General features: G+C 47.9%; 2 protein-coding genes and 1 long non-coding RNA gene across 5 annotated transcripts in view; 1 reads left to right on the top strand and 2 right to left on the bottom strand.

Annotated features, from left to right (window-relative positions):
* PLCG1 (phospholipase C gamma 1) overlaps positions 1-1,860 on the bottom strand; it is a 37,446-nt gene extending 35,586 nt beyond the window's left edge. Inside the window, exons 1-2 of one of the 2 annotated variants that reach the window (XM_070420962.1) lie at positions 1,787-1,860; positions 1,104-1,433 (exon numbers count right to left, since the gene is read on the bottom strand). In XM_070420962.1, the coding sequence (XP_070277063.1) occupies positions 1,104-1,320 (217 nt within the window). In that variant the 5' untranslated portion in view covers positions 1,321-1,433; positions 1,787-1,860. The remainder of the gene's footprint in view (positions 1-1,103; positions 1,434-1,786) is intronic. The other variant, XM_070420961.1, reaches the window with a different exon arrangement.
* LOC139014152 (uncharacterized) lies at positions 1,663-8,669 on the top strand. 2 transcript variants are annotated; one of them, XR_011472199.1, is made up of 6 exons: positions 1,663-1,827; positions 2,299-2,455; positions 3,146-3,227; positions 3,339-3,474; positions 3,654-5,503; positions 7,359-8,669. It is a non-coding gene; the product is annotated as an uncharacterized lncRNA (long non-coding RNA). The 2 variants fall into 2 exon arrangements; XR_011472198.1 differs by having other exon boundaries at positions 3,654-8,669.
* A 2,041-nt stretch (positions 8,670-10,710) lies between these two features.
* Positions 10,711-19,469, bottom strand: part of TOP1 (DNA topoisomerase I) — an 86,129-nt gene continuing 77,370 nt past the window's right edge. Inside the window, exons 16-21 of the mRNA XM_070420972.1 lie at positions 18,730-18,798; positions 18,083-18,197; positions 16,987-17,114; positions 13,520-13,614; positions 13,142-13,291; positions 10,711-12,009 (exon numbers count right to left, since the gene is read on the bottom strand). Coding sequence (XP_070277073.1) covers positions 11,907-12,009; positions 13,142-13,291; positions 13,520-13,614; positions 16,987-17,114; positions 18,083-18,197; positions 18,730-18,798 — 660 coding nt within the window. The 3' untranslated portion in view covers positions 10,711-11,906. The remainder of the gene's footprint in view (positions 12,010-13,141; positions 13,292-13,519; positions 13,615-16,986; positions 17,115-18,082; positions 18,198-18,729; positions 18,799-19,469) is intronic.

Raw genomic sequence — 19,469 nt, forward strand, 5'->3', positions numbered from 1 at the left:
GGACCTAGTTCTGAGCCTGGCTCCCTCTAACACTAGTGGGGGCAGGGAGGGGGCACGGGGAAACTTGCAGGAAGCAACCCACAGCACAGGGCTGCAGACACATCATCTCTCACACTTGGAGGCGGGGAACGGAGAACAGAGCTGGGTGCCCGTCGGGCCACAGCACAGGCATGCACCAAGTGGAATAATGCTCTGACTGATCTGCGATTTTTCAAAATCTCCCAACTCCCTCCTCCCACTGAGACCGGTGCAAAATCAGCCCTGCACAGGCCTGGGAGGGCAAAGCAGCAGGAAATCAAGAGGAGTTGTCCCTGGTTCCCTGCAGCCCCAGGAGAGGACACAAAGACCCCAAACTGGCGGCCCATTCTTGAAAAGCGGACCTGACTCCGAGGCTGGCCATGCTGGAGCCAAGCTTTCAGAAGGCGCTTCCAGGGGCCGGGGGGGGGGGGGGGGGGGGGGGGGGGGGGGGCTGAGGGCTCTTCACCTCCCACACAGACCTCCACAATCCAGCTTCAGAACAAAAGCAGCCGCAGGAAAAAGCAGCCACTGCCTTCTCGCAGGCTGTGCCCAACCAAACGGGACCACCAAGAGGGAGATGAGCGGACTAGGTTCTGCTCCAGAACAGCCTGACCCCCACACCTACCCAAGTTCTCCTTAGAGCACCCCAAGGTTCCTTTGCAAGGAAGAGTCCAGCCCGGGGGCCCGAGAGTTTCACCACGACTGCTCTTTGGGGAGAAAGGGTTTGGGGAGGCGACAGGCCTCGGGTTCAGGGGCTGGGTGGAGGCTCTGCCTCGGCTCCCCGCACCCCCGAGACCACCAGCATCCCCGGTGTCGGGGGGACCCGATGCCTGCTCCGCCGGCCTCCCACCCACCAGGGCTCTGAGGCCTCCGGGCCAAACGCCAGAACACTCCCCCCGGCTGGGGGAAGGGGTGTCTGCCAGGCGACCGAGGGCCCGGATGCCCCCACCGGGGTGACCCCCGGGGCCGAGGCGGGGGCGGGGCCCGGAGGGGGTGGGGAGGCCCGGAAAGTTTGCCGGAGTGGCGCCCGGGCCCGGGCCCCCGGGTCCCCGCGTGCGGCAGGCCCCGGGCGGGGGCGCACTTACTGGCCCCCTCGATCTTGTCGGCGCCGCGGCTCCACGTGATCTGCCGAGTCTCCAGCTTGACCTGGAAGGTCTTCCGCTCGGGCCGCTGCGACTTCTTGGAGTAGAACAAAGTCATGACGGTGCCCACCTCGAGGCTGCGGCAGAGGTGCAGCACCTCGGCGTCGGAGGGCGCGCCGGGCCCGCAGCCGTTGGCGCAGGGGGACGCGGCGCCCGCCATGGCTTCGGCGCTGGGGCGGCGGAGGCGGCGGCGCGGGCTCGGCCGGCGAGACGAGGCGGCGGCGGCGGGGGGCTGAGGCTGGGGCGGCCGGCGAGTGGGCCCGGCGACGGCTCCTGCGGGCGGAGACAGGGCGGGGCCTGAGGGGAGGGCGGGCGGCTCTGCAGGCCCCGCCCCGGCCCGCGCGCCGGGAACAAAGACGCCCGCGATCCCGTGGGGAGGACCCCCGCCCGCCGCCCGCCGCGCCTGCGCCCCGCGACCCCCGACAGGCCCGGGCGGGGACAGAGGCGCCGCGGCGGCGGCGGGGCGCGCGCGCCGCTCGCGGTCCAGCCCGCGGTCCCCGTCCCGCAGCTGCCTCACGCGGCCACGACCGATCTCGTCACGCGCGGCAGCCGCGCGTCGGCCCGGCAGTCGGCCGCAGCCGCCCCGTCCCTGTCCCGCACAGGCCCGGCCGCAGCCGTGTCCTCACCCCCGCTCCTCGCGCGCCGCCCGCGAAGCCACCGGAGAGAGGTGAGGGCGCTGAGCGGCCCCCGCGCCAGCCAGTCAAACCTAGTCGCTGGGCGGGCTGCCCGGCGCGGTGAGCCAGGCGGGCCGCCTCTCCCGGCGGCTGCGGGTCCTCCCGCCCCCTCTCCCGGGAGGGGTGGGCGGGGCCGCCTGCGGATTGGCCGCCGGGCTCTGATGGACAGCAGGGCTGTCCCGCCCCGCCTTTCTGGCCGCGCAGGGCTGGCCCACAGGCCGCAGACCCACGCTTGTCCCGCCCCTGCGGCCAGTGGGTCCGACCTGCAAGGGTCTGGCCGTGGGGAGAAGCATCCCAGGACGAGCAGCCCCTACGGGGCCTTTGCATCCGGTCTCCTGGGATGTGTGTGTGTAGCAGTGACCGCTCAGGCAGTCCACCCAGCTGGGTGGTGATGGTGGCGCGCTGTCTCTGTGTCTTGTAGTAGTAACGTGTGTGTATGTGTGTTTTGATTCCCTCGAATGCAGCCCCTAATGAAGCTGAGTATTCAGCCTGACGTCCAGTGCCTGGTGCTAGGAGGCTTCAGCCACCTGAGGAGGAGGCAAGCTGCTGAGATGGACTGCCACCTTGGCATCAGCCGCTGCCCGCCACCCCGCGCTCTCCGCGTCCGCGCGGTAGCACACGGTACAGGTCCTCCTTTAAGGCGCCCCTCCTGCAAATGCTCCCCTGCGCCTTGGCCTTCCCGGCCTGACTCCCTTGTTGTCCTCCTCTCACTCCGGCCGCTGCCTTTCAACCTCAGAAGCCTCCTGCGGGCCGGGTCCTGAGCCAGTTCCCAAGACGCCCTGACCTTCCCCGAGGCTTCGCAGCCCGCCCCCGCCCTGGCCCTGGCCCCCGCAGCGCCCCATCTGTGTCTCCCCTGCATCCCACTGCCTGCTCCACGTCCCCACTTAACAGGCACCTCGCTCCCTCCTCAAACTGCTCCTCTTACAGTCTCCACTTTCTTAGCACATGGCACGAAACTCTAAGGTGCTTAGGCCAAAACCCTTGGGGGTGTTCTTGATTCCTCTCTGCCTCAACCCCACAGCAGTTCATCGAGTCCAGTTCATTCTGCTCTCAGGTATCTCCACTCCACCCATAAGCCCAAGGCCCATCTTTTCTCACCCAAATTTGACCCTCTTTGGTCTTCTAAAGGAAATTAAATGATTTCCTAGCTCCAGCCTCAAACCCTCTGTGACTTCTCATTGCTCCTAAAATCCACACTCCCTACCTGGCCCAGCAAGTTCTGTGTGGCCCGGTCCCTTGCTCTCCCACTTCCTCTCTCACCACCTCCCCTTCACTCTCCATCTCCAGCCACAAGGCCTTTTTGTGTTACAGGTGGACCTCATCTTAGTGCACTTGACTTCATTGTGCTTCACAGGTGTTGTGATTTTTTTACAAACCGAAGGCAAGACCCTCGGTGAGTCACTTTATCATGATACCTGCTTTATTAAGGTGGTCTGGACCGGAACCTGCAATATCTCTGAGATATACCTGTATCTGAATAATTCATACTCTTTGTCTTCCTGAGGCCATTCTCTAGATTCGCCCCTGCAGTCTAGCTGCCCCTGTCCCAGAGAACTGCCCAAACCAAAGACATCTGAGATCACAGTGGAGCCGGACAACCAGAGATTGAGCCAAGCAGGATTATTTACCACATTTCAGAGGTGAGGCCCAGCAGAGCGTGCAGCAGATGCCAGAGAAAGATCCCGGTCTCCTGGGATGTGTGTGTGTAGCAGTGACCGCTCAGGCAGCCCACCCAGCTGGGTGGTGATGGTGGCGCGCTGTCTCTGTGTCTTGTAGTAGTAACGTGTGTGTATGTGTGTTTTGATTCCCTCGAATGCAGCCCCTAATGAAGCTGAGTATTCAGCCTGACGTCCAGTGCCTGGTGCTAGGAGGCTTCAGCCACCTGAGGAGGAGGCAAGCTGCTGAGATGGACTGCCACCTAGCGACAAGCCTTTAAAGTGGGAGGGAGGGAACTGAAGTTGACCTAATGCCGGACCCAGTGCAGCAGTGCTTTCACACGTGTCTCACCTGATCCTCATAATTACCTTTTAATCAGGGATTATTGTCCCCAGTTTAATGATGAGGAAACTGAGACTCGGAGTTCTGTAACTTGCCCCAAGGCCACACAACTAACAAGAGGTAATTTGAACCCAAGTCTGTCTGACTCCATGCATTTGCGGCCTCAAAGAGAGCCACTGGCTTAAGTAAGTCAGTAGTCAGTGGGCATGGAGGCTAGCTGGCTAATCGGTGTAGGTGAGGGGAGGCCTTGGGTATGGCTGGCCCAGGGCACATAGAACTCAGAAAACATAAGTGCTCATAAAGTGTGGCTTGAGGTAGCTTGGGTTTAAGATGGTGCTGCCCCTGTCTGCAGCCCCTGAGCTTCCCTGTGTGGCCCTTGGTGGCATAAGTTGGGAAAAGAAGAGAAACCCAGCACCAGCCCTCCAGGAATTCATAGGCATTAAACAGACAAACACTTGTTATGTAAGGTAAATTGGGATGAGAGTTACAGAGGAAAAGAGCAGAGGGCTATGAGATAAACATTAGAGAGCCCTACTTCAGATCTAGTAGGTAAGGAGGACCTCTCTAGGACTGAACAAAGGCCCAAAGGATGTGAGTAGATGGCCAGGTGAATTTTTAGGGGTAAGAAAGTACTTTCTAGAGGTAACAGCATGTACAAAGGCCCTGAGGTTAGAAAGAGCTTAGTGGATTGAGGAATAGAAAGAAGGCAAGAGTTTACTAAGTAATGGGGGAGCACTTGGCGAGCATTTGAAGTAAGGAAGACAGGTGCGGGCTGAATGGGGACCCTCCCTGCCTATCTGACTTTGTCCATTTTTCTAGGAGGACCCCTCCTAAGTGCTGCAGCTCTCCTCGAGCTTCTTATGCCAACTTGGCAGCCTGTGGGCTGTGATGTACTTTTAAAGTCGGCTTTTCTGTTTTCTGACGCTTCCATAATGCAGCTCATGCTTCCTCGCTTTTACTTGTGTTTTGGTCTCTGGGGCCGGGCCCCCAGGGGCTTCAGAAATGCCTGCCAACAGAAGCTCATATTTTCAGTCGGCTGCTAGGCCCTCCTTCAGGAAACAGGGCCCCACTTCCTCCTGGGACTTCTGAGCCAGCATCCCAGGCCTCAGGTGCCTCCCTCCACCAAAGCAGTTTCAGGAAAATCAGGGCGCTCAAAGGGTGTGGCTGATATGGGCTTTCCCCAGCTCAGCATATACTAGTATATGGGTACGTGGGTGTCATTGGCAATGCTTGCAGCTGCGCTGGCTGGGAGGGAGCAGCCTAGCACCCACTCAAGGCACATGCCCGTGACATCACCCAGGCTAGTCCTGCTTGGGCCTGTTTCTGCCAACACTCATGCTTCAATATGCCCGGCCCCCACCAATACCTGTGCCTGAGGTTTGGGGAGGTGTCTCAACCCACATGACCCTCTGGCGTTGTGGGCCTGACCTCCCAGGTATTCACTTACTAAACATTTAGAACAGTACTTAGCATATAGTAAGCCTAATAGAACAGCTGTACTCACATTGTCTCATTTACTCCTCATTGAGGTAAGTACTCTCATTATCCCCATCCTACAGATGAAAAACCAACACACGGAGAGACATGTCCACAAACACAGCTAGGTGGCAGAGATGGGATTCAAACCCAGGCAGCCTGGCTCGAGTCAATTATGTGTTACCTCCCATGTAGGTATGAACATTCTATTATATATCCTCACCCCTTTGCATAATACCCATACCCGCTGTTTTCTATTTTTAGTTATTTGGTGAAGTGCTGTCACAGGTTGGGTTTCTTTGGGAAGCAGATTCTACAGAGGTTAGTGTGCAGAATGTTTATTAGGGAGTGCCCTTGGCTGGGATCAGCACTCTGGAATGGAGCTCCAGTGGCGCAGTTGGTTAGCGCGCGGTACTGATACCACACTGTGGAAGGAAGAGGCACAGGGAGAGTCCCCAGGGAGCCCTGGCCAAATGGCTCTCTGCTGCTGAGGTGACCTTAGGGAGCTGACAGCACTCTCAGCAGTTGGAGCAATAAGTGCTTCCTTGTTGGGGAGTCTGGGTGGTACACATCACTGTGCCCACCACAAATGTATTCTTTTCCAGCCCTTTAAAAAAATTTAGGGTACTTAAAGGGCAAAAATATTGTAGTACAGAAATGGGGTTTGCAGTTATAAAAGGAGAACTATAGTATGGTTAATATGGGTTAACATAGCTGCTGTGACTGAGAATCAGATGTAGCTGAGCTTCCTCGTAGCCAAAGCAAAAATTCTTTCTATTCTGATAACTTAGGGGAGAAAAATTCTCCTAGGGATAAACTATAAAAGAAGTTTCTCATATGGACACTTATTTGTTTGAAATAGTGGAGAATGTTCTCAACAAATTTACAGCAAATGCTGCCAGTTTGTTTCTGGTAATAACCTTGAATAAATATAGAAGGTATAATATAACGGTATAGCTTAGTGGAGCCCCTTCCACCATTGATTTATAGATTGGCAGTGACTAATTTGATCCATACATAAAACTTTATCCCTTTTCTTTAAAGTAATCTTTAAATTTTACTCAGTAGTTTGTTAGATGTCTAACCAGCCCTTCTCAAGGGTTTTTGAGCCAGCCTGCACCTTGGTGTACAGCCAGTACTTACTTAGTACGTACTCACCTCAGTGCACCTTGAGCTCCAGCCCACCTTTGGTCTAGGCTCCTTGACCTCTGGCCCCAATATCTATCTATGCCTCCTACTTAGTCGTTGGACCTGACACTTCTTCGGTGATGTCCTGCTTTCCTCCTCACCTGGAATGTACTCTCAGCCCCTTAAGAACCTCATGTTTTCCATCATTCAAGGCAAAACGAGGCCTGGCCCAGCCACTTCCAGGGACTCTGTTCTCTCTGCAGACCCTTCGTTGCCTCTGCTGATGGGTCTCTATACTGGGACCCAGAGAGGCAGGAGAACTGGGCTCCAGATGTACCTTCTTCAGGGAGGTGGCAGGGATATGTAATTGCTTCACTAAAGGAAGAGAAGGGGAGAGTCCTTGCTAGCCACTGGCCCAGGCCAGGGCAGACCTATTTTTCTGCTTTTCTCCTAACAAATACTCCTGGTGCCTCCTCTATAGCAGTAACACAGCAGAGATGGATCAGACTAAGTTTCCACTCCAGTAGAGTCACAGAAATGCCAAACAGGACAGTTCATTGTGATAAAGGCCCCTGGAACCTTGAGAAGGGACACAGATCTTACCTGACCTAGCCCTTTTATGGCTGAGGGGTTGGAGAAAAGTGAGAGACAGAGTATATGCCTGAATATATGGCCGGTCCAAATATAAGGTGATCACTTGTTTTTCCAAAAATGTCACTTCAGGTGTTCTGTGGCTTTTTTGCAACTAAAATATAAACATTTTTAGAGATGCAGGATTCAAATGACCACATATAAGTTTTAGTTACACATATCTTAAATCACATATTATTTGAAACAATATATTGTGAATGTTACTTTCTTGCTCTTATTTTTGCAGTAATAATGTTCGAACTCTTTATATGAATCTTTCATTTCTTTGTAGAAATCACTAGAGCCACTTTTGAGTCATCTAATTTCTGAAAGCACATCACTTTGCTGCCTTCTAAGTTGAGAGAGAGCACTTTTGAAAAATCAACTTTACTGAGAAATAATTTACCTATAATAAAATGCATCCATTTCAAGTGTAAAGTTTGGTGAGCTTTGGCAAATGTATACCACCCAATCAAGATGTAGAACATTCCTCTGCCCCGATTTGGCCATCACTAATCTACTTTCTGTTACTACAGATTAGTTTTGCCCATTCTAGAATTTCATATACATGAAATCCTTAGTATATGCACCATTGTGTCTAAGTCCAGCATAAAGTTTTTGAGATTTGTCCACATTGATGTAGAGAGAATACTTTTTGAATTATGTGATGCTATCACTGGGAATTTTAACTAAGCCTTTTTGTATAGCATTTGTACAAAACAGGTTTTTTTTCCATCCTCCCATAGCTATATATTAGTATTCAGTTGGTCAGACTACCCACAGACCCCTTCTATAATGTTTTAACACAAATTTTAACTCTATGTTATCCATAAATATTTCAGTGCTTTTTTTCTAAGAGTTTTTAAAAAACTATATATAGAACTATAGTACTATTATCAAACCTAAAAAAAATCAACACCATATTGCTATTTAAAATGACCGTTGAGAGGTTTGTTTACACGTAATACTTATGATTGTGAGAAATAATTACTAAGTGTGTGGTCAATTTCTTTGCCTCCTTGTTTACTGATTCCGTCATGGGACTACTTATAATTATCCAAAAGTAGCTTGGCTGAGGTCATTTCAGGGTAATGTGTTTTCTCCAAAAAAGTGCTTTTTGGTTCACAACAAGTTTAGAGAGCATCCTATTATAGGAGGGATTTTGTAAGGACCCAAATGTAAGTAAACTCTTTTCTCAGATGATTTCAGAGTCATTAATTTATTGGACTTGTGAGAAAGGAATGAAGGGTGATGGCTCCCCTGGGTTCCGGTTGAGGGACAGTGGATGGGTTTCACCATCCGGCTTGTAGTAGGTACTGAGCTCAGTTCTAGAGATTTGAGATTGAGTAGCCCGTGACACCCCCGCAAAGATGTAGTTGGCAATGTGTCTGGAGCTCAGGAAAGGGGTCTAGGCTGGAGCCTTCACTTTCAGGTGTGAATGAAACCAGGCCGTGTGAGAAGAGGAGTAACTGAGAAGCAACAGCCTGATAGAGGTAGGAGCAAAACCAGAAGATCGTGTTGTGGAAGCCAGAGAGAAGTGCTTTAAAGGGGGGTGGTCACGTATTGTATAATTTCACATTATGTGAGATGTCCAGTAAAGATAATTTACAGAGAAAGTAGACTAGTGAAGGTTGGAGGTGGCGGGAGGGGAGGGATCTTATTGGGCAGATATTCGAAAACTGATTTATAGTGATGTCTGCACCACTCATTTGAAATAGGTGTATTTGGTGTTTTTATGATACGTAAAATATACTTCAATAGAGCAGTTTAAAAAATAGTAGTCAACTGCCCATTTACTGGTTTGGTCCCTTATTCATTGGTGAATGTGGTCAGATGGAGAGGGGAATTGGGGGCAAGATGGAGCAGAAGCTAGTTGCAGTGGGTGGGGAATGACAGGGTTGTGTCCATGACTCATTCCAGGTGCTTGTTTATGAAATGGAGAGGGAGGAGGTGGTAGCTGGAAAGGGCTGGGAGTTGTGGTTTCTTTTTTCATGTTTTAAATGTGTAAGAGGCCTCAGGTAGATTTGGCAGGGAGAATGGACAGGACCTGCTGACCAGATGTGGGGGGTAAGAGGGAGAGTAGCCAAGGAAGCACCAAGCTGTCTGGCGCGGGAAACACAGCACATAAACGCAATCTCCCTTTGCTCACAGCCGGACTCAAGCATCACAGAAAGGCCTGACAGGAGGAAGTTGTTATAAAAAAACATAACTGGGAGGAGGGAACCAATCAGTGGGTAAACAGGCAAGGGAGGCAGTCTCCCGACTCCATGCTCAAGCATCCTTCAGGGCCCTTCACATCTGGCCTTTCCCTACCTGTTCAGCCTCTTCCCTCATGCCCAGTAGCCAGGCCAGCTTCCCATTCTCTGGCTTCCTCTTTGAGGCCTGTTGCCACCATTCAGGATGCTCTTCACAGTTGTTCTTAACCAGCACCTAGTTGCCCTGCACCTGCCCTCAGAAGACTGGAAAAGGTAGGCACAAGTTCCTGCTCATTAATAAAATCTTCTGCCTGCAAGGCCTCCTGTCCCTGATTTCTGGTTGTGGACCAAAGTTTGTGTCCTAGTTGTGGCAGGTCCTGCTCAAATCCCAAACTTGAGGTCTACTTTCTCATTACCCACCCACCAGTCATAAAGCTTAAAGCTTATCAGTTGGGCACTGAAAGATCCTCTCTGTTGCTGTTCCTTACACTCAGTGGTCTAGCTACACCGCCAAATTAAAAAATACCTGGCTGGAAAAACAAACAAAAAACCTGGCTGCAATCTCTAGCTCCAAAGCCATGGTGGCTACTTAACCTCCTTTATTCCCTGGGGTGAATGCTACTCCGGCCCTCCCCCCCCCCCCCCCCCCCACTGGCCAATGAAATGCAGGCCGACAAAAAAGGAGCCCCGCCCTCCCCCAATTATCTGCAGTGGGCCCAGCCCCTGGGAGTTGAGAGACTATCAAGGAGATGGCTCTGCTCCAGAACATACTTGCACTTGCTAGCAGGAGGGCATACAGCTAAGTGACCAATTCTGACCACTCTGGCCTTCCTGCTCCATTGGACCCAGAGATCTCATCCTTCACCCTGAATTCCAGACTTCGCTGTAACCTAGGATGAGGAAAGGAACAATTTTTGTAGGGTCCCTGGTCAGCCTGGGTACCAGAGCACTGGGAAATGGTCACAGATCACTCTGTCTTTCAATCAATCAATCAATCAATGCAGGGAGAAGTCTGCATTCCACCAGGGAGAGGGCTTCTGGGATCCAGTGTCCTAACTGGCTTAGTACCCTCAATTCCTGCCTTCCTGTTAAGTCTAGCCACACAAGCAAACGCAAAGCTCTCTACTGCTTCTGGCCAGCACACATGGAAAGTATTCCCAAAATCTGCCTCCCAAATACACTTGCTCTAGCCTTCTAATACAGTCCCTGCACCCCATCTGTTCTTGTAAACTTTCTGCACTCTCCCTCACTTCCTGGGCCTGCCTTCATTCTAAGGGTGTGGACTTTGACTCTCCTTTGACCTACACCCATGGCAGCAGGACTCCTGGGGAGGGACCCACCCTTGCTGACCAGAGTAGCCAGACCAGACCACTTCCGTACCAAGTAAGTCCCAACCCCAGAGTCCCACTCTGGCCTGGAGCCCTAGGTAACAAAGAGGCAGACACTTAGTTTCCGTTAGGTTGTAGGAATTTATTTTAAATAACCTACAGTTGATTAAAAGGGAATTCATGATAAAAATAGAAGATACTTGAGGAGAGATGTGGGAAATGACTCTGCACGCACACTAAACTAACAATGCCTCTAAAACTAATGATTATAGCAAAAAATGTTTTCACATTAAAATTCTGCTTTTTATGTGTTCTTTTTTTCCATTTTTTTTACACAATTACAAAAGAAAAAAATAAAAGCCCTAAAATCTTGATTATTTTTCTTTTTTTGGACCAAATACTCATTTTCCTCTAGACTTATTGACCTGTGACACTTTTTATACAATAAAATCTTTCAGGTGAAAGACTGGGGTTTAAAATGAAAAAGATGTTATCTGAAAGGGTACAGAAAATGCTCAGAACAAAGGATGATGGGAAAATGGTTTCAGTCACTGATTATTTCATTATCCTTAGACTCACTCACCCCTCATCCCTCCCCGACCCCAATCTACACGATCTTTAAGATCAAGAAAAAGGTTTAAATATTTTAAAATAATTAAAAAGAAATAAAAATTCACATTTAAAAAGGAACACTCAAGTCAGGAAATATTTTCCCATCATGCTTTTCTGTGAACAGGTGTCTGAACCAAAACACTGCCGATGTCACAACTGCTTCAAGTTTAATGAAAATTGATTCCCATGACAATAGATATTGACAACTCTTAACAGGTGCGCCGGGTTTTTGTTCTACTTAATTTTAAATTCCTGAAATGGGGGAGAGGGGAGGGAGTTTAGGAATTCATTTCTATTAAAATATAGAAGTTATTGCAAAACCCTAACTGTAAAAACGCACCAATATAATCGGATTTTGTATACAGTAGCTAAGAGAATCCAAATGTGTCAGTGAAACAGTGAATTTGCCTAGCAGAACTCTGACAAATTCCCATCCACTTGCCCTCTTGAAAATAAAAACAAAATTCAAAACAAATCATACAGCTAGAATTTTGATATCTGAAATATTTTTAAATAAGTTGTCCATAGGACAACTGGCTCAGCTCTCCCTTATAATATCTTCAGGTTTATCTTTTCTCAAAGATGTTGGTTTGTTAAGACTTGCTGCCTCTCCCCCATCAGGTGTGAGGGCAAGCGAGGCTCACAGTTTATCCATCTTCTCCAAACCACACTGTTCCTTTTCACAGAACTGCTCCTCAAGACTGGCTAGAACTCATAGTCCTCGTCAGCCATGTCGATAGCCCAGGCAAACTTCTCCCGCTGGGTTTTGTTGTAAATTTTCTCAATTGGGACCCCCCACTTCTTGCACCTGCAAACAAGGGAGAAAAAGGGGGGTTTAGTGTCTCTGGGAGCAATAGCCCAGACCTGGGGCCAAGGCTTGGATGTGCTGCCTTCTCCTTCACATGCATCTGATGAGAACGAGAAAGTAGCTGCTACTACAAATGCACAAATGAGAAAGATACAGATAAAAAGACCAAGGTAGAACAATTATGTTCTCATGCAGCAAATGAGCACAGAGCTGAAAACTGAACCCAAGCATCTGGCTCAAGTCCATAGTGCCTTGCAAACTAACCAATCCCCTGACACCAAACAGGGCAAAAGAGTAGATAGGGTACAAGAGTAGGATGGAAAAAGGCCTAGAAGAGTAGGTGCCACAAGGGATGATTCTTCTACCTAGTCCCAGAACTTAGCAATTCAAGGTAACTAATAAGCATCTTCATAAAAGCCACTTATTTGGGGATATTATTTTATGAGTGAGTGAGTGAGTGTGTGTGTGTGTGTGTGTGTGTGTGTGTGTGTGTGTGGTAGGGGATGGAGGAAGTGAGCAAACCATAGAAAATTTATCTGCCTTTGTTAAAAGGTCCCTCTAACTCTTTGTATAGGTTGCTCAAATCTGTGTTCTCATTTTTGTTTTTTCTCCTTGTTCCTACCTTTCTTCCTTCACTTGTAAATTATTTTATTGAAACACTAGCTGCCCAGTGCATGAAATTTGTGCCCGAGTAGGGTCCCTAGGCTTGGCGGACAAGCAGGGCCGATCGGGGCCTTGCCTTCCTTTGTTCCACGCCGCCCCCTGGTGGTCAGCGCACATCATAGCGAGCAATTGAACTCCGGGTAGAACTCCTGAGGGAACACTTTTTATATTAGCCTTTTATATATATGAGATTTTGTTGAAGTGAGGGGCTCTTTTATATTTTTCCTTCAATACAGGTGAAGAGTTTCTATTCTTATCTAGGATGGGGACTGCACCTGCCTTTTTAAAACATACGTAAATACACTCAAAGGCACTGTAACAGCATTGACCACTGAAGTCCATCCAGAATGTTCTGATGCCTTTGCAGTATGCACAGGCTGGCAGAGGTTTCCCAGAGCACTAGAAGTGCACAGTTCTCTCATAATCCCGCCACCCTTCTCAAGCCAGTAGCAAAGGGCTCAATGCTTACCAAGCCACTGAGATCCTTGGGTCCAGATAATTGAGTTTGGAGGTTCCCAAAGCAATCTGTTTATTCTCCTCTCGGTCTGTGGCCTGAACTTCAAGCTTCATCAACTGTTCCTCCAGTCTCTGCACAGCCTTCTTCTTTGACTCTACCACCCTGGGAGAATGGATGTCATCAAGAACCAGACCTGGCCTCTGGCAAGAACACTGCAACCCCACCCTGCCACTTAGGGGGCAGTAAAAGCAGAAAAGTCCCAAGTACAGAGATTTCCAAAAAGCATCATTCTGAAACCCTAGAAAAGCTGGAGCCCAGAAACCTGGCCCATATTACACATGCTTTTTTCTCTCAACCAACCCCCAGCTTTGCACACCACCAGGCACATACTTTTTGGTCTTTGTATCCTTCATGACCTTGGCATCAGCTTTAGCACTTTTCAGGTCTCTCCGGGCATCTGCCAGCTGTTCCTTCTTGGCATCAATCTGGGTGGGGGAAAAACATCAATCAGTTTTAGGAATACAAGACGCCTAGAGAGAAGAAAAGAACTACTGTATCACAGAAGATGAAACCTAGACGTCTCTACCAGGCAGGCAGTCTCTCTTGGTGGTCTGCCAGGTAAAAACACCCAAGGGTGGCTTCATGAAAGCACAGAGTAGGTGCACAGTGACTGCTGAATTCGACTGCTACTTGGCCATTTATGTTCTTCAGTGACCCACCAAGAAATGAGCATTCTATAAGCAGAGATCCAGGGCTCCATTAATCCAGATGTTCAGGAAGAGAACCAGCTGGGGCTAGGAATGTGGGTGCTAATCTTTTAGATGAATGTGGCCATAGACACCTGACAAGAGGGCTATAGACAAGCTGTTTATCCAATGGAACCTGAGCCAGGCCCCAGCCTTCATTCCAAGAATGCTGCAGCTGAGACAGAATCCTTGCATTGACTGAGCCCACTTCATTTCTTAGATTCTGCCAGCACTCTGGGAAGGAGCTGTCAGCTTCTAGAGAAAAAGGATGTGTGGCCGAAGCCGGTTTGGCTCAGTGGATAGAGCGTCAGCCTGCAGACTGAAAGGCCCCAGGTTCGATTCCGGTCAAGGGCATGTACCTGGGTTGCGGGCACATCCCCAGTAGGAGATGTGCAGGAGGCAGCTGATCGATGTTTCTCTCTCGTCAATATTTCTAACTCTCTATCTCTCTCCCTTCTTCTCTGTAAAAAATCAATAAAATATATTTAAAGAAAAAAAAAAAAGGATGTGTGAAGAGAATATCCAAGGGACTAAAAAATGGCAACTAAAAGGTCAGCTAGTCCATTCCAAGCTGATATATGGCATGTCCTGCCTTTGGCATTCTGTTTTCAAAAGGAGAGGGAGCTGAGCCCTGGCCAGGTGGCTCAGTTGGTTGGGGCGTTGTCCCATACATCAAAAGGTCACGGGTGCAATTCCAAGTCAGGGCACAAACCTAGGTTGCAGGTTCAGGGCCTATACTGGAGGCAACCAATAGATTTTTCTCACATTGATGTTTCTCTCTCTCCCCTCTTTAAAATCAATAAACATATCCTCTGGTTAAGATTTGTAAAAAAAGACAGAGGGAGCTGAGACGGGAAGACAAAGTAGTATTTCCGCAGAAACAGAGATTTGAAAACATTTTTAGCAGTGGACCTCTTTTTCTAAATGAATCTCATGGAGTCCCAGTCAATAAAAAGACCAGGCAGTTGCAACTTTTCTTGCTTGATAGAGCCCTTGAAAAACACCTCGAGAACCTAAGCTTTTCTCTGAGTTCCTATTTGAGGATGGCAGAAGGCAACACCATGGAACTAGAACCCAAACCTGTGAGCTCTCGCTGCTGAGGGCAGGTACCCGAGACCTGCTCACCTTGCTTACCTGGAGGTCGAGGGGACCGCTGCAGAGTAAATGCATGCCTGATTCAAACACACTGGGCTGTTGCTCTCAGCCTAGAATTGCCTATTAGATGCACATACACAGCCCCAGATTGGAAACAGAGGCTACCATTGTGAGACAATCATTAAATGCATTTTACTATGAATGGCTTACTTCCAACATTTATGTTGTCCAAAGGCAAGCTGAAGGAACTGATTCTATACACAAAAGCATCACAGACACCATTAGCCAGATTCTTCTTAGGCTAAAAATGCCACACACCACAATCTTTTAACCATTTCTGTGAATGCTAAGTTGGCAGACTATGTCAAATTCTCTCAAAGCATCAAAGACTCCATTGATTCACTTGGCAAAGGGGCGTGTGTTTGCTTTGTGGGCACACAGGAGAGGGTTCCTGGGCTTGGAGGGCTCGTCTGGCAGGCAGCCTGGGCTGCCCAAGCAGTGGTTCCAGAGTGAGGTCAACAAAAGACCTCCTCATACTCCAGGGAGGGGTCTCCTGAATTAGGTAAACACCTGAATATTCATGCTTTTATTTCTGGCTCAGAACAACATGAGGAGAGTAAATGATACCAGGTGACAGCCATTTAACAGAGTGGCAGGAAACGGGAGCTGCTAGGAAGGGTGGTCTGTAGGCTTCTTTGCCTGCCAACCATATGGTCCAAGGATTTGAGAGCTCTGTGGACACATTAATTTACTGTGGACGTATGCATCCCTTCAGGTAAGCTAGATAGGACCATTGGTTGTGAGTATCTTTTGACTCAAATGTACTACTACTAGGTATTTATCTTGAAGACATTTCAACAGAACAAAACTTCATGATGGGCCTGAAAATATGTATGTGGTCTCACTCTATAGCAGTTTTTAAACTCCACTTGTCCAAGTACAGAATTCTGTGAACATGAATGGAAAAATATCACATCTGTAATTTCATCACCTCTAGTTGAAATTCATCATTTCTCCTCCAATTATGTGGGCAACAAACTATAGTGATGTGATACAAGTAGTATCTATGATTTTATCAGCAAGAGATAGTACAGATATTTTCATATCAATAATTATTGCAGATCTCTTAGTATCATTTATATTCATGACTACCTTGAAATTTATAGGTTATTAGAACCACCTTATGATTTTAATAAGTTAATAAGGAAGCACATTTATTACTATATCAGACTTTAAAATATATTTGGTAAGTATATTTCATGATAGTTGGTTTCCTTTATAACCCTATGTGTCTGTCAGCAATGAAAATTCTCACTGTGGGTTAGTACATAAGAATGAATTAGATCTGCAACCACTGCTCACACAAAAAAGCTCATCATCAAATGTGCAGTGTGTCTTGTGGCTTAAAAGCTCAGTACCAGGCAGAGTCAGAGGAAGGAGAAAGGCACATAGAAGAGAAACAGTATCTATTTGTTTGCATGTCAGTTTCTCCCTAGCATTCAAAAGATGTTTGAAGAAGAGCTACATAAAATATGATTCCCTGTGGAATGTGCAAAAATAAAAATCGTTGTGCTGGAATTGGGGGGAAACTAACTATCATTGTTTCATCTTTTCAATTTGATACAATCTAATTTGGAAATAATTGTATTTCTGGGCTGTGGCAAGGAATTGTGAAGACTTTATCTATTATCCTCGTGTATAATACAGACAATTAGCAATATTTCAACCTGAGCTTTTCAAAATGGGAAGTGGCCAATGCAGAACTTGTGCACACAGAATGAGCACCTTCTGAACAGTGGGTACCAGGCACTCAGTGTCTTCCTCAGGGATGACTGCTATCAGTAGTTCCATTTGTTTAGCTCTAGTGTAGACCTTTCTTCCAGAACAGACCCAGAACTGGCCTTCTGATATCCCAGCCTGGAAGGCTGAATTAAAAATGCCTTTTGTTTTCAGAATATCAACTCATGGCAGACAGTTCTCTTCATTTTGCTACTCCACCATCCAGATTCAAAATACCTTAGATTGCAAGTTCATCATGGACTTCTCAAAAGTTTTTGGTGGTGCCCTCTGATGGTTACAAAGAATTGCAACAGCTCGGTTGGCACGGTTATAAGATAGGATCTTTGCTGGGATGTTCTCATCCGCTGTACAGAAAGAAACGTGACAGTAAAAAAGAGTGAATTTGTACAACCAGAGAAAATACCCATGTGCCTTCCCTAGTGCTCCATCCTCATGATTTTACTGGCTCTCATGTCACTCCAATGATCAAGTTTCCCCAAACCACCAATCAGTTCAAAATCAAAAGTCTACACACTCATCTGCTTGCTGCAATGCCCGCTTCCCAACCTACCCCACCCAATGTAACCTGAAGAAAATAGGGACTTGGGACAGAAAGAAGCCAAGGTAGAGAAGACAAAGGGACCATAAATTTTACATTTTAAAACCCCAAGGCAATATATTTTTTTAAGTACAATAAAAAGTGTTAGCCAAGGAATTTTCTTACTTGTGTCATTCTTTATCCTGACCTAAAATACTGACCTTCTACATATCCATCTTTGGCTTTTCTGGCTCATATTCTAAAACCATTGAACATATTTATAGAGGACAGTAGGAATTTAGCAGTGACTGGGCTCCAGGAAAAAAGCTTGCAGAATGTGGTGATACCTTCTGCAGCTGGTTTTTAGAATTCAACCTACTCATAAGGGAAAAAATTGACAGAAACCTCAAGGAAAGGATTTGCTCTGATATTATTTTTAGTAACCATGACAACCTACTCTCCAATTTAACAGAACATTACAACACTATGTCTTTTCTCTGTGAGCTTTAAAATAACATACATATAAAACAGAAAGTGCAGGCATTTTCAGAGCAGATAGAAAGCCCCTGTCAGCATTCCATAAATTGAAACTAGAAGCTGGGGTAGGAATGGGGGAAATGGCACTGGTCTTATGTTTATACAGACTAAGCCTTAGCTCTCTACTGGAGGGATGGAGGGAAAGGTTTCCAGTCACAATGTTAAGAGAAAATGTGGAACAGACCTAGGATTTAGTGGGACAAGGGCACTGGACATCACCAGCAGGGTGTGGGACCTGGGTGGCCAAGCAGTACTTACGGGCTGTGAGTTCTTTTAGCTGCTGCTGTAGCGTGATGGAGGCATTGTAGGTACGGAACACCTTGGCAGTCAAGCCCTCCATGAGATCCTGAAGATGCTTATTTAAAATAGCAGTCTGGATGAGATAAAGCAACGAGGATGTTGGAATTTATGGTAAAAGCCACACAACCCCACCCATTCTGGCAAGCTCGAGGACACTGATGCCAGTGCATCACGACCTTGCCAAGTTTACTGCTCTGCCAGACGGAAGGTAGGAAAAGTGAAATAGAATTCTGGAATGTAGAGTTCATGATACCTCCTTAAGATGTACTTCAATCTTAAGCAGGCCCATAAAGCAAATGTGTCCTTCCTTGTTAACATCTTCCCTGATAGGATATGAAGGACAGGTCTGGGGTCTCCAGAGGTGGCTGGCATCTAGCCAAGGGAAGGCTTGCAGGAATCAGAGGAGGATAAAAGCAGGGTCTGTTTACCCTCATCTTAGGGCTTTGGCCCTGGATTCACTGTATGCCCCGAGGGAGGAAGAGCATAGAGGACGCCACAGGATAAGCTGAGGGGAGAGCCCAAGTCACCCCAGGCAAACCTCTCCTTTAGGAGCTTGTGGGCTCTGGCTGGGCCCCTCTTCAACCCAGTGCACTTTGTCCACTCACATTGAGTCTATCAAAAAGATCATCCTCAGGCTGTTTGTTCTCCATAAATAGTTGTAAGTTCTTAAAAACCTACAAGAAATAATAATTTTTAAGACCTTTACTTTGGAAACAATTATAACTTTAAAAAAAACCCACAAAGCACTAGGGGCACCACATTCTTTACCCAAACTCATTTACCATTTGTGCAGTGTGCATGTCTGCTGGCTCCTTCTCTCTACGTGTGCGCTAATTATCTGTTTTGAACAATCTGTGGGTACTTACACAGGATGGAGGTTCACAGTATTTATCAGCTTCATAAATTTAGTGATACCTTTTTATCTAATCTACTGTTCATACTCCAATTCTTTCAGCTGACCTAATGATATCCTCACCCTCCAACCACTCCCAATGTGGAATCCAATCTAAGCTCAGGATTTACATTTAACGGCCAGGTCCCTTTAGCTTTATTTCATCTGGAGCATTGCAACCGCCAGTAAAGCCCACATTACTGATGAAACCTCAGCCCGAAGGGCTGTATTACTTGGATCCTACACTCTAGGTCTCTGGTTAAAGCCCAATATGGGGGGAGGGGAGGTGCACTGAGCTGCAATACCTCTTCAGCTATAGGCTTAGAGATCTAAGCACCAAAAGGCTACTTTTTCACTCAATCAGGACCTGGGGAGAAGTTGAGCCAAGCAACAAATAACAAATGTGCAACATGACCAAGGGATATGGAAATGTGGTTACATCATTAAAATGAC

This window comes from Myotis yumanensis, unplaced genomic scaffold (assembly GCF_028538775.1).
Source record: "Myotis yumanensis isolate MYYU_CA2020_CCGP unplaced genomic scaffold, mMyoYum1.0.hap1 SCAF_7, whole genome shotgun sequence".
NCBI lineage: Eukaryota > Metazoa > Chordata > Mammalia > Chiroptera > Vespertilionidae > Myotis > Myotis yumanensis.